The 15,091-nt window shown below is 38.8% G+C and overlaps 1 protein-coding gene across 2 annotated transcripts in view; it reads left to right on the plus strand.

Moving 5' to 3' along the window:
- The window catches only part of LDAH (lipid droplet associated hydrolase), a 114,695-nt gene that overhangs the window by 80,371 nt on the left and 19,233 nt on the right, over nucleotides 1–15,091 (plus strand). For both annotated transcript variants that reach the window (XM_063424343.1, XM_063424337.1), the window contains one exon: nucleotides 14,883–14,965. In XM_063424343.1, the coding sequence (XP_063280413.1) occupies nucleotides 14,883–14,965 (83 nt within the window). The remainder of the gene's footprint in view (nucleotides 1–14,882; nucleotides 14,966–15,091) is intronic.

Below are 15,091 nucleotides of genomic sequence, written 5' to 3' on the forward strand. Positions count from 1 at the left end.
CTCAGGAAAGAATCAGTGCCAGGTGCTAGACAAGAAGGTCACTTAAACTGACCTCCATGTAGCTATTCACAGGCTAGACCTCTGTCTAGCCTAGCAGGGTAATCCCATGGAGCTCAGGCAGAAACCACAGGGTGGAGATGCTGAATTGCTGCAAACAGTGTCCATCCTGGCCATTCCCTATGGACTGAGCACCACCTGCAGCAGACCCTTCTGTGCCCCTCCTGCAGGGTGAGAGCAGACACTTTCCATGACCAGAGTCTGCATGCTGGCAGAAATCCCAGCATCACAGCCATCTGCCACGGTATGTGAGAGCTTAGGCTGGAGATGAATTTTTCTACCTAAGGGACAGTTCTGTCATTTGAAGATGGTGGGAGTTGTTCCAAAAAAACTTCGGGCAGGATTAAGCCCATGAACATTTCAGTTTTCCATCACACACGCCACTTCATCTGCACATGCTTCATCACACAGAGTAAATGAGTGTTTTTCGCACTCCCCAACAAAGCATCTATTGTTTGTAAAGCACCTGGGTGTAATTGTTGAATAACTTTTTATTTTTTGCCTTTAGCCTCTACTCTGCTTTCTCAAGCACAGCTGACTAATTTTCGTGTGTAGTTCTGATCTTCCTGCAACTGTAGTACCAAGCAGATTGGAGAAGCCTGTCTGTAACAATTGCAGCTGTTTCTGCCTATTCATGTCCATCATGGTTAGACATTAACTGCTATGTTTGCATTCTAAATTCAAGTGTAAACTTCAGCAGACCCCAAAGTCAATGTTTATATCTTGTAAACCTCTAAACATCAACATTTTATCTAATGTGTCTGTGCTTGTGTGGAAGCACATGTTCCTGCATTAGTCATCGTTGATACAAAGCAGTTCCTTCTGTTTGATGTTTTAAACAATAAGTTATACGATATTTCCAAGATTGCTGTTGGCAATAATTACGGGTAGAAAATATGTTTTCCCCATAGGAAATTACAGTGCTGTTTGGTATTATTAATTCTTACCACTGTTTTCTGACTCCTTCAGAGGAATGACAGAGATTGCTTCCACAAGAGCAAAGGATAAACTGGAAATGAAACTAATGTTACACTTCACTGAAGAACCTTACAGTAAGACAGGCAACTTACCAGGAAAAATTGTGATCAGATAGTAGTGTATTTCTTGAGGTAAATTTATTTTCAAAAATCTAACTTTTTGCGGGTAATTTTGATACAAATGTAGCATTTATTCTTTACATCACAATTTAAGCAACTTTGCTTTAGAGTTTAGAGGGCTTTTCAAAGAGTTGTATTGCAGATGAGCTGTGCAGCACATGAAAATCACAGATGCACAGAATGGTTTGTTTTGGAAAGGGCCTTAAAGATGGTCCAGTTCCAACCCCCCTGCCATGGGCAGGGACACCTTCCACTAGAAAGGGCTGCTCAAAGCTCCATCCAACCTGGCCTTGAACACTTGCAGGGATGGAGCACCCACAGATTTCCTGGGCAACCTGTTCCAGTGTCTCACCGCCCTCATAGTAAAGAATTTCTCCCTAATATCTAATCTAAACTTGCTGTCTGTAGATTTAAAGCTATTCCATCTTCTCCTACCACTCCATGCCCTTGTAAAAGTCCCTCTCATCTCTCTTATAGCCCCTTTAGGTATTGGAAGATGGCATAAGGATTCCCAGAGCCTTTTCTTCTCCGGTCAGTCTGAACAGTCCCAACTCTCTCAGCTTCTCTCCATTGGAGAGTCTTTAGCAATAATCATCTCATTGAAGTCAAATTATTTTATTCTTATACCCTCTGTTTGTAGTCCCTCAGAAGGACAAGCAAAGCTGTGTGCATATCTGCAGCTCAGTGTTCAGCAGTAATGCATTTCCACATAAACTGTAAAATCTGTGGAGCACGAATGGTATTTTTCCTGATAGTCTAAGCAGCCTTTCAGATGCAGAGGCCAACTTGACTGGGACCTTTAGCACTCCCATGCAGTATAACTCTTTCTTAGATATGAAAAAAAAAATCCAAATAGGCACTTGGGACTCTTTCCTTTGGCTACAATTACTGGCAAATTATCAATTTAATTTTACGTTGTCCAATTTACCTTTACAGAGGCCAGGAGCGGGACTTTAAAGTTGTCATTTTGCATATTTAAAAATATTTCTGAAGCATAACACATTATTGTGAAATTATCCTGCTGTGAGGCAGATTTGCTAAGGGAGGCATCACTGAAATGTTCTGGAAGAAAGAGACTGAGAATTTGTGGAGGTTTTGTGGCAGTCTCTTGTGTGACAGAAGAAAGCATCACTTCATGCTTTTCCGTATCAGTACTTCCAGTACCTGACTAAAGATGTCCACAGCCTCTGCTGTGGGCTGTCATCTCTCTTAGCCAACACAAACAAGAGTCTGAAGTAATAGCAGTAATAGAAATAAAACGGCAAATGGTGAAATAGCAGATTCATTCTGTGAAAAAATTTGACAGTAAATTATAGTTTTGTAAGGCAGAGCATCAGAAGTGTCTTGGGAAACTGCAGTGTCAATATGGGAAAGAAAGATGTATGGAAACAAATTGTAGAGAGTGAGAGACTAATGACAGGGTAATGAGGTTGCTTGTTTTTCACAGGGCATAAGACTTGGCTATTAAAACCACTGTGCTTCCTCAAAAGAATATTTTCAAGTGTGCACCAGAGGTTGGAGCACTTTCAGTCAGACCGGTGTCATGGGAGCTCTGGCTTCCTTAGACATGAAAAGGTGATTAACATTGAAACATTTAGTAAGGGAGGCAAAATACCCCTCTGTATCACTATGAGCAAATTTGGGCTCATGAATGATCTTAAATTAGGTGGAGAAAGAAAATCATAAGGGTCAGAAGGACTACTGGAAGATGGTAGATGTGGTAAGTGATATGCAGGTCATGTCAATTTCTAAATCATGAAAAATAAAATAGCATTGCAAACCTTTAAAAACGTCAAAATTATTAGTTAATTGTCTTAACAGACACAGGTGAGAGAACTCACAGAGCTGGAATATCAATATAAAGGGACCTAACACTCTTGGGAAAGAAGAGCAGGGAGAAGGGAGGAGAACGGATGGGCTTGTCTTTGCATCCACATATTAAAGACAAGAGACCTGTTGAATATTATGTCCACCAGAGCATAACAGATGGATTTAAGGTACTTGTAAGAAAATTTGGTGTTATCCAAAGTGCAGTAGGTAATGTACTTGATGGTGGTAGAGGAGGGAATCCACAACAAAGGCTGTTCAGCTATTTCTCACAGTGCATTGCCTTACATATATATATATATAAAATATATATATAACAGAGCAGAGAAAGCAATTGGCAGAGAATATATGGCACTTTAGTACGGAGCATTTGAAAACAAGAGCAGATTGGCTGCATATTTTCACAAAAGGGTAACACCTGTGCTAGAACAGAAATACTTCACACGTTTACAACATAAAGCTCTATGCATTTACCAATCCCCTTAAAATCCTGCCATAGTGGAGAAATAGATAACACTTGTCTAATCTATCTAGCTCAGTACTTAAGGAAGAGATGAACTGTGTACTTTCCTCTGACTGTGAAGAAAGAAAAATCAGGCTTTAGATAACCACATTTCATCAGGGGAATCCCTATGACAGGTATAGAGTTGTTTACACTGAACAGGAGACAACTGAAGAACATAGAAAAAGTTTTCAAGTAAAGGATAGTCAGTAATTTAACTTACATGTCCGTGGTAGATGAGATAATATATAATGGAGTGCATGGCAACAAAAGTGATTCAAATTAGATTTTAGTTAATGATATGAGCAGAATTCTAGATGGAATTTCCTGTGAAGACAAACCTTTCATCAGGTGTGCATCTTAATGACAAGATGCATAAGTGTCTGCTGAAAATAACATAGTCTCATTGATTCACCTTGAGAAATAGAGACCAATGGAGATGCCTTCCAGCCCTGTAATGTCATACACACTGATTAAATATACAAGAGTAGCTCTGAGAATTTCAGAACCCTTAATGAGGGACAGTTTACCATAGAAAAACCAGGCAAAACAGGTGAACAGATGCAACATAGAATGGTTGAGGAACCCCAAATACAGGTAAAACATGCCTAATGTCAGACATTAGTTAAAAGCAAATCTGAAAGTTCATAAAATGTGATCTGATAGAATGTCCAAATGAATCTGCATTCTGCAGAGTGAATGCAGGATACAGAAATGTTATGAAAGCGACTTGCAAGGATAGATAGGTTACCTCTAGAAATCACCTGAGTATAGGACTCGTGGTAGCACTGAAGTATGATCATCCATACTGCTAAATTATTAATGCATTCTGGTATGGTTTCAGCCTTCTCCAATTAGCATGCTTCTAGTATTCCAGCTCAGCTGAGTTAGCACTGCCATGCATTGTCCCCATAAGCAGTCTGGGTGGGGGAAGAATCCAATTTTGTGGAAACAAACCATTCTATTCCACTTGGCCTCAGGGCCTCAGAGTAGTTCCTGGTTCCATTTCATACAGTGGTGCAGATATACCCTATATTTGTACCTGCAAAAGCAACAACAGTTCCTCTGAAATTGCCAACTCTAGAAACTCTTACAGTATGATCTTCCAAGGCTGATGCTGCTAAAACTGTACTATCTGGACCTTGAAGTAAAAATTTGGCTTTGTGTTTCTCCCTGTATCCATTCCAGAGCATAGCTCCTACTAACTTACAAAATAGAACAATATTTTGATGTGTAGGACTTAATAAATTTACACCTACAGCCACAATCTTGTTGACAGAGTCAATGTAATCTAAAGCCAGCAGCAGTAGGGAAATGAAGTGAGCTTGGGTAACCCTTTGTAGTCTTATGTTTGTCTGATGAACAAGCTATTAAAGAATGTGTGTGTGCATCCATTAAATTGTCTAGATTGGGGCTATCTTCACAACCACTCATTTTTGTTGGAAAAGGAATTATTTGGATAATTTCCTGAAAATCATTAGCCAATGAAGTTGAAAAGGATTTTTTTTCCTTTGTTATTGTCCCTTGTTTCATTAGTATGACATCTCTTTCTGTCTCTTCTATCACCGTAAATTCATTTCCTTAGCCCAGTAAAGAACACAGTATCATTTTTATGTAATTGATATACAGACTACAGAGCAAACCACACTAAATGAGCTCTAGTCACAGCACTACAACACAGAGCTATTTTTAACTTGATCAAGGACATGTATATCTCTGAAAGTTTATCAGGATTAAGTCAGAAATACATAACCTTTTATATTTTATGGATATGTGCGCCATGTAAGTAATTTTTTCAAGAGTTCTTTCCATAAAGACATAGTTCCAAATCACCTTGAACAACGTAGTGTGACCCCTCAGTTTTTAGTGTGAGTTTTTGATTAGCTTAGCCCTAATGTATTATTTTTCTTGCAAATAAGCAGGCAAATCTTCTTTGGATATTCAATAATCAAGCAAGAATTTTAAAGACTTGAGGAAAAACGCATATTTCAGTCCAAGTACAGGAAATCTCTGTATTGCTTCAAGAATCAAATATAAAGTTTATCTGTCCTGAGTTAGTAATGTGTTTCTTCCCTGAAATTTGCACAGCTTCCCAAGTTCTAGCATAAGATATCTTGATACTCAAAGAGTCAACGGACAAGAATTTGGTTTAGAATATAGTTATAAAATATTTAGAAAACAATAATAATAATGCTAGGCTTAATTTATCTAACATCTGGCTGCTTGAATTGATGATTAAATAACCCAAAGCACTGAAAAGTCTGATTGATTTCAGTCATTATTGTTGGTGAAAACTAATAATTTAGCTGAAGGATATTAAGTCCTTGCTGTGACACTTCGAGTTAAAGTGCTACCAGTGATATAAAGCACTCCATTCTTTTCTGGATCCTTGATTTGGGTCCAATCAAGGTTCCTCTATCACAAAGCCCCCACAAATAAATCAAACCCATTTTGGCGCAGTTTGTCGTCTCTGCTTAGCAAATGTGTGAGACTGAACTGACACTGATCCTTAATCACCTTTAATCCATGGAGAAGGAATGATCCTTCCAGGGCAGGAAAAAGGTCACTGTCAGGATCATGGGGAGAAGCTAAGTTGGCAGTAAATTTCATAAGCCTGACCTGAGAATAAATGAGGAGCTTCCATTTTCAAGGTAATCTGTGTATATAAAAGATCTGCATATAAAAAGTTACAGCATTTTGAGTAGGTATTTGTGTGTTAATAACACAATAAACATGGTTTGTCTGTTTAAACTTTAATTCACTTTTAAGCTCTAAGGTCTAATTGGGTTTTTTGTTGTTGTTGTTTTGTTTTTGAATCTTGGTGACCTGGTTATGAATTACAAGGCATATCAGCAACCTGAGATGCAATAGAATGTAATAAGTACACTTTGGGGTTCTACAGCTGTCACCAAAACCTTGGCCAATTTCTGTAAGTTTGCAAACACATTTTTTTGCTTGTTTTGTAATAAATAAACATGAAGGAATATTTACAAAGGCCATGATACTGGAAAAATTCATGTAAGAAGCTTCACTTTCTGTGCTTTGGATTATCCCACTGACTCAGGCTGACTCATCGCGCATCAGTCCAGTATATGCACAAGTAGATCTGTATATACAGATTTAAAGGAATGGGATTATACCATAAAAATGTAAGTATACAGCATACTCAAATTTGCTTTAGACTGTTAAACCAGATCAACATATTGAATAGGCAAAAAGATGTTTACAGGAAAAGCTAAAGAGCTTCTGTGTGTTCTTCTAGAAATCCTCAGCTGGTTCAAAGCCAAATTTTTAGAAGCCTGATTCCTAGATAGGAATTGAGAGTGCAGGGGCACTGGACTTTGCCTTCCAGACAAAGGATAAGGAAAAGTATTTTTTGTTCCTTTCTTCTAAAGTCTTTTCAGGAGAGAACTACAATTTATGTACCCTCACTGGTAGAGAGATGGCTTCATAAGTCACATCCCTGTGATTTAGGATTTAGGATTTCCCTCCAGCCTTGATACTGCAAACCACCCTTGCCCAGTAAAGAGCTTTCAAGCCACTGTGTGTATCTGTGACTGCAGCTGTGGAGCACTCACACTCATTTCCATGAGAACGTCCTCCTGATTTCAGGATCTGAGTATCTAGCTTACCAAAACAAATGATGTAACTGGTTTTCATCTCATTTCCACATCCCATCATGGCTGTGCCATCATGGGGTTCATCAGACACTGAATGTTCCTATTGTTTATCACTGGTGAAGTCCCTTCTTCAGCAGGGTAGAACTGGCTTGTTTTTGGGGGGATGCTCTACGAGTGCACAACTTCTCATTAAGCTCAGGCAACCATTATACCTTCATTTTATGGCAGGATCAGCTTATTTCAGTTGAACTAAATACCAGTTGGGGACTGATGGAAGACACACCAGTTTCAAACTACGGGACAGTTCTTACTCTTCAAATATTTAACAGTGTCACTTCAAATATTCCTGCTAAAAGCAGAGACAGCATATCATATGCAGAAATGTGTGGGTTGCATTATTAGGTCCTCCAAGCCTTTTGTGTTGGCTTCACTGAGCCACTTCAGAGAAAAGTTTTAAGTTCAGCAAGCACAGTTTGCTCTTGACTTTGGGTACTTTCAGACTAACCCTTGGTTCTGTTTTTGAGGTTTTCTTCATCGGATAGCTGTGAAGATTTTGTTACTTGATCACTGTAAAATGTAACATTCAAGGTGGTGGTGGGCAGCTCTAAGAGAACATGATAAATTTGGCTGTGTAAATTTCAAAATTGATAAAGAAATGTATTTTTCAAGGACTAATTAATAGACATTTTTACACAATGTTTTTCACTCGCAAGTATTTTTAAGATAGTCTACAAAACACACTTCATTGTCATAGCAGCCTGAAGCATGTTTTAAAATGAGAAAACTGAGACATAGGGATTTTGTCATTTGCACAGGGTCTCAGAGGATTTCAGTGATAGTTCAGAAAAAATCCAGGCCTCTTGACCTTTTGTCCCACAGTCTTATCTTTCACGTGTAATGATTTTTCAGAATACTAATTTCAGTCTTCTTTTACCTTTACTGAACCCTGGGTATTTCTCTCTTCAGTGAGTAGTGAGGGACAGTGGTGGATGCCAAAGAGATTGAAGATACACACTCACCCTAATCCAGCCTGGACACTGATGTCACAGCACCAGCAGAGCTTCCACACAGCCTGTTACGTGCATTTCCTACCTTTGCATTTTGAGCCACAGTCCTGCAGGTTGCTGGATGTGCTTTATTTTGTGCAGAGACTGGTTCTGCAGATTTAGGTGAGACAGCTTCACACAGGAAGTTCAGCATGTGGGCTCTACATTGCATTTTATATTCTATTTGTAATTATGACAGTAAAATCCAGTAAATATTTTTTCCAGGACTCTTGGTAATTCTGGGAGCCTCTAGAAATTTCCTGCTAAAGCAAACATTGGCACAGGCTGGAGATCTTTCTAGAGACTGTAATACCACGTAGCAAACACTGAGAAGGTGATCTCACAGAGCAACCTTACTCTTCAAACCTAGTAAAAGATTTCAGAGGCCATTCATTTTTTAATTGTCAGCTTCTGGTTGTGCCCAGTTCACAACCTGATTGTCGGAGCTGCTGCAAAGCTCAGAGTAACATTGCTTGAGAGCTTTTGAGATGACTTTCTAATTGCAAACAAAAGAAGTAAGTTCTGAGTTATTTCCTTAGAAAAAGCTGCTTGGTATTCATGAAATAAGGAAACAAAACAAGTTTTTTTGAAAAGGAAAGAACTAAATATTCAAAAAATGCCAAGGTTAGCAGAGTATAGCATTAGGAAATAGCAGAGAGATTTCTCCCTGAACTTGTGACTTAGCTTTTGAGAAAAATAGCTTTTCTGAAGAAGCCCAGATTGAAATTCCATAGCAGCAAGAGAGAAGGTTACTGTTCCTGCTTCATAAGGGTGTATCTTTAAATATAGCTTTCCACGGACATTAAACATATTACAGTAATGTGGATTAGAGGGAAGCCAGTAGATTAAGTATATTTTGACCTTAATAAAAATGTTTACAGTGTCTCCCATTATGTTCTTCTAATGAAGTCTGGGAAATATGGCATACCTGAAGCACCTACTAGACAGATGTATGACTGCCTGGAAAATGGGATTCAGGAACATTTGTGGAACTGGAAAGATGTATCCAGTAGGGTTTTGTAACAGTCTTATCTTCATTCCTTTAGTATTCAGTAGGTGTCAGAGATGTGACCACGAATACAGTGTGTGTGTTTGCTGAGGTTACAGAAAGCACCATGCTAGAATATGCTGCAGATGTGCAGGAGAGGGACAGGATTGAAGTGACCTTCACAAGCTAAGAGAAGTGCTGGGGGCAAGGAGAGGAGAATGCTGTCATTCCTTAAAGACCCAAGTTGTTCTATACATAAATATCTTACAAGGATGGTAAATTACTAGTTAAGGAATAGTTCCTCAAGAAAATACTGTGGGAATATTGTGACTTACAAGTTAATGCAGGTTAACATGTTGTAAAATGAGACGTGATTCTCATACATATGAGGAGGTGCAAGGGCTGAAAGAGGTACAGCTGTGCTGTTGAAGAGCAGCACACACTGGCATGAGCTGAAATTCTGCATCAGTAAAATTCAAGAGAGAGATGAGCCACTGGACATATCCACAGGAAACCAAGAAAGCATAGTAGCAGATGTAGAGAATGGTACCTAAAAGGTGAATTTGATGTAAATGCAAGGTCTCTGGCCTTTGTAGAGATTTGCCCTAAAATTAATTGTATTAACTGTGTTTACAATTAGAGGAACTCAGTAAAGTGAATGCATCAAATATGTGTGTGGATCAGTTTCCTGTGGCAGCAAGGTTCATAATGAATTGCATATGACATTAAAAAGTATTTCCTTTTATTGTTTTGTATTTAAATGTATTATGCTCTAAGAGAGGGAAAACCAGTGTGTCATGAATTATCACGAACATGATGGCAACAGATCTTTAATTGTACTTCTTTGATTGTTTTCCCACCATTCTCAGTTTTGCAGTGTCCCTCGGGGGTTGTGGTCACAGTTCTTCAGGTGTGGTCACATGGTGTGATTTCTGTAGTGGTCATGTATCATTACCACTGTATCATCCTCCTCTTACTATTTATGAAACTTGGTACATGGTCTGATTGGACTTCTGAGTTCATGCAGACAGTGAACACCATCTTGGGGATCTCTGGATTCTGATTACATCCTTTGTGTTGCTTTATAAGCTTGTAATGGAAAAAATACGCTTTTTTTTCTGCATGTATCTTGATTTCTTTCATTTGAACTTCATTAGTGCATTGATTTTTTTTTCTCACTTTCTCATTGGATCTCACATTCTCACTGCCTGTTCCTCACAAACTGACTATCGTCATGTCCTGTGTAAATGCTGTCAATAAAGTACTTATCCATTTACCAGATCATTAAGAAATAAGGTACCCATTTGTTTGAATATTGAGCTGGACTAGAATCTTAGGCCAGGATTCATTTCACCTCAATTTAGTAATTTAACTCAGATTAAGGTCTAAAGGTTTTATCACTGAAAATGGAGTCATATTGAGAAGTGACTGAATGCATAGCAGAAAAGATCGATTTTCCAGGTGTGTTTAGTGATTATTTAGAGATTTTAAAACAAATTTTCATTTTTATTATTTTATTATTATTTATTTGATTTTTATTATTATAAATTTATTATTTTTTAAATTATAATGAATCTAGACCACCTTTATTGTTATGAAGACCAGATTATCTAAGCCTGTATTTTTTATTTGCTCTCAAACTCCTTATCATATTACAGCCTTTCATTTTACAAATATTTAATTCCAGCCAAAGTTTGTTGTGTCATATGTGAGAGAGTTTTTAAAATACCTGTAATTTTTGTCATCTGGTTATGCATACTGAAGAATTTAAAGATCAGTAAAGTCTTATTTTCCTTTGTAAAATGGGTAGCAATTAGATATTATTTTCTACTCCCAAAGCCATAGGACAGGGTGATTCTTGTGTAGCAATATTGTTATTAACTCAGCAATTACATATTTAAGAGTTCTTTCAAATCGTTAAATATACCTTCTACTCCTGATATGTTGTGTTCTCTCTCCTCTGTTTCTACTTCTTGATATCTCTCTACTGAAAGAGAAATTGTTATTGCCAGAAAAAGAATATAAAGAGCAGAAACCTCCTAAATGTATTGAACAAGAAAGTTGGATGCCATCAAGGAAAGTCATTTATCTTCCAGTCAGCATCATTATCTTCTTTAGCTGCTCCCATAGCCTGTACAAATTCTGCTGTAGGCCTCTTGTTTCTGATATACCTAAGGAATATTTTATTGTTTATTTTTAAATCCTTTAATGTTTGTTCTTGGAAACCTACTTCTGCTCTTTGCAATTTCCTCTTACTTAACGCCTGCTGAAGTTTAAGTTCCTGTTTATTGGTTTCCCTAGGATCATGTTTCCAAAATTTGAAGGATTCCTGTTTGGTTGAAACAGACTCTTGAACCTTGCTGTTCATCCGGTTTAGCTTAATCCTGCCTTCCTGGTTCCATTTCTTGCACAGTACCCAAACCTTCAGAGACATTTCCTTTTGAAGTACTGCCCTTATGGCCTTTGCTGTCTTATGGTTTTACTTTTAGTATCTCTGTGACAAATCTCAGTTTACTACATGTGTGAATTCCACTTCAATTCTTATTATTTACTGAAAAAACCACATGAGCCACCCAGAACTGTGAGCAGACTGTGCTGAGAACAGGGCAGAGGAACCAGGAAGGTGGGAGAAGGGGAGCAGGACAGTACTCACTGTTCCCACTGTGTGACTGAACTGGGGGTGGACAGCTGCCTGCAGACTCCAGTGGTGTTGAATCTGTCAGGTTGTGACAGGCACTGAGGGTCTCTGGTATTGCCATCCCTGACCTCCATCCACTGCAGGTGCTGCAAGGTGAGGCAGAAGCTCTGACTGCCCGTGTGCTGTCTGCTGTGGCCTGCTGACAAGAACTGCAGTCTGGGCTGGAAAGTAGAAGTCTTGACATGCTGAGATCCTCATAATAGGGTGTTTGGTACAAATCCTATTGCCACAGATACCCTGCCAAATGCAGGCTCTTGCACTTATGCTCTTGTGCTTTGGGAAATCTAAATCCAGTGAGCCACCTTGGTCACCTGAAGCACCAGCACTTTGAGCAGCAAGGGCTGCTCTCCACATCCTGCCTTGTGACACAGAGCAGGGCTTTTGGCAAACAGCTTCAGTTATAGGTAATTGCTCTGTACACTAAATCATGGAGTTACCACATTAGAAACAGAACTCATTCAGAAATTAATTACATACCTATGGAATTCCTCATTATGGACTCACAGAATGGTTTGGATTGGAAAAGACTTTAAAGATCATCCAATTCTAACTCTCATGCCATGGGACACCTTTCGCTACACTTGGTTGTTCAAAGCCCCATCCAACCCGGCCTTGAACATTTCCAGGGATGGGGCAACCACAGCTTCTCTGGGCAACCTGTGCCAGGGCCTCACCACCCTCACAGTAAAGAATTTCTTCCTAGTAATCAAACTAAACCTGCTTTCTTTGAGCTGAAGGCCATTCCCCCATGTCCTGTTACTCCATGCCCTTGTGAGAATTCTTTCTCCATCTCTGTTGAAGCCCCTTTGGATACTGGAAAGTGCTATAAAGCTTCCCCAAATCCTTCTCTCATCCAGGCTGAGCAGCCCCAACTCTCTCAGCCTGTCTTGACAGGAGAGGTGCTCCAGCCCTGTGATCAGTTTAGTGACTCTCCTCTGGACTTGTTCCAATTGTCTTTCCTATCTCTTATTTAAGTTTTTCATAGATGATTTTTGAAGATGCATTTGAAGATGTTTGTCTTACAAACAAAGTGTGTAATTCATCAGTTTGCAGCTGAATAGAGAAGACAACAACCAGTGTCAGGATATGAACTCAACAATGCTGTAGATGAACAGACTTCTGCCAGCTGCACCACAGCATTGGATGACTGGGTTGCTAGATGTGAAACTGCACAGAGACCCCTTTTCCCAGCAGAGTAGAATAGGACCACCAAATTGGTTGGATTGTCTATGACAACCCTTTCATCTTGTCAAGGAGAGGAAGAACTTGCATGAGCTGCATTCAATGGTTAATTGAAGAAGGCAGAGCTCTGCAGGCCTATAACTGAATTGCATCTGCTTTGGCTGTCTCAGAAGTAGATATTACTTTTTAGGATTTTTTTTTTTCATTTGGAAGCACTGGCTTTGTCTATTAACATTTGATCTCCAGTGCCATCACTTATCTCTCTGGTGGTGTTCTGTTTCTTTAGAGCACTGCTGGAATTCAGCCAACTCCATGTTTTGGTCACCACCAGACCTATGTTATTGCTCTTTCCTCTCCTATCTCACAATTTGAGAGTGTTTTACTCCTGTCTCAAAGCAGCATCAGATCCAACACTGTCATTAACTACTGGTGCACAAAACTTCATTGGTTCAGATTTTAAAAATTGTCAGAATCTTTCCATTTTCTCCTGTTTTTCAGAAGAGCATTTAGTATCTTAAAATACTTTCAGTCATTCTGAGACCTAGAAACTGAAATGCTTTTGGATAATTCAGCCACGTTGGTTTTACAAACTGGTGAGAAAGTAGAATATTGTCATGTATTCCCACATATAGGTTATGAATGTCTCTGTGATCAGAGGTTAGGAGAGGCTTGGCCATTTTATTAGCCCAGTAAGCTAACTGGTCCAAAAAAGAGATAAAAAAGTGCTAATTCTTTGGCTGGCTTCATGTTTCTTCACCACAGCATGATGATGACAGAAAAGGATAGCTCTTATTAAAACATCCTTTGAAGATTCATATTCTGGAAACATAATGCATAGAGCAATTCCTGGTTCTGCAGTTGCATACGTGAGGTTTTTTCTAGCAGCACAATTCACAATTTACAGTGCTTGTTCAGACCCAAGCTTCGGACAAGCTTGTTGGACTGTACATTGAGCTTCTGTAGGTTCTGTTGTATGAGGAGTCAGGCTAGGTGGACACAGTGTGATCTTTCTGTGTCAGAATGTTTAAATTGGGGAATATTTAGGCATCCAGACAAACCAACCTACTTTCCAGAAGTGCTTAGTTCCCATTGCTGTCTAATATACATGGAACATGCCAGAACTGAAGACCATAAAATCAATTAGATTATCCCAACGTTAGACTCAATCATTTATGTCTCTGAAACAGTATCTTGTAGATCAACTCAAAATAAACTGAACTCTAAGCTATTTTAAATACTTTACATTATGGAAAGCTAAGGCTTTTGGTGTCCATCCAGTCCTGACTGGATAGGTACTGTCAGTTTTCTGGAGGACAAGCACATATTTGTAGTTGGCATTGTTTTTATTATTTGTTGTGTTGAATGTTTGAATGACTTGCATATTGAGATGTCAATAATTTAATCATCTACTGATTAATAATGCCTTGTAAGGTATGGTTTGTATTTAAAGCCCAGTCTTGAAAACCCTTCATAAGAGTTTTTCATACTAACCTTTATCTTTCTAAAAGCATGTAGTGAAAGCTGGTCATTAGAGTTCTTTCTCTGGTCAGGAGAGAGTCAACACCATGGGCTGATCTAGAAGTCTGTAGGATAGATAGGTAGAGTAACAATCCAAAGAGCCTTTCCCTTTCCATTAATTATGGAACTGATTAATAGGAGGTGACTTAATTCAGTTTGTATGCCTTTTTAATCATTTGGTTAGGTGAGATGAACTCTGCTCTTTCTGTCAGTGGCATTCTTTTCCACAGGATTTTCAAGATGATGACAGCTCTAGTTGCTCTGCTTTTTTGCAGAGTTGTGTCCGTATTGTTCTTTATAACAGTTTTGCTATGTATTTACATTATTGCCTGTTTCTTTTTCTGCAGCCAACATCTTGTACATGGCAAGCCAAGAAATGATGAAGGTGGTGGAGAGAGACAGTACAACCATAAAGCAAAATTTAAAGAAGGTAACTGTTTAATCCTCAGTTTTCAAAGGAAGTCCACATGGATGAGGAGATGTTACACCCAGTTATATTTGTGCAAAACCAGAATTTCAGCAGACTTGATTCTGCTTTTTTGTGAGTGTCATTCCA

Source organism: Prinia subflava, chromosome 2, assembly GCF_021018805.1.
Source record: "Prinia subflava isolate CZ2003 ecotype Zambia chromosome 2, Cam_Psub_1.2, whole genome shotgun sequence".
Lineage (NCBI taxonomy): Eukaryota > Metazoa > Chordata > Aves > Passeriformes > Cisticolidae > Prinia > Prinia subflava.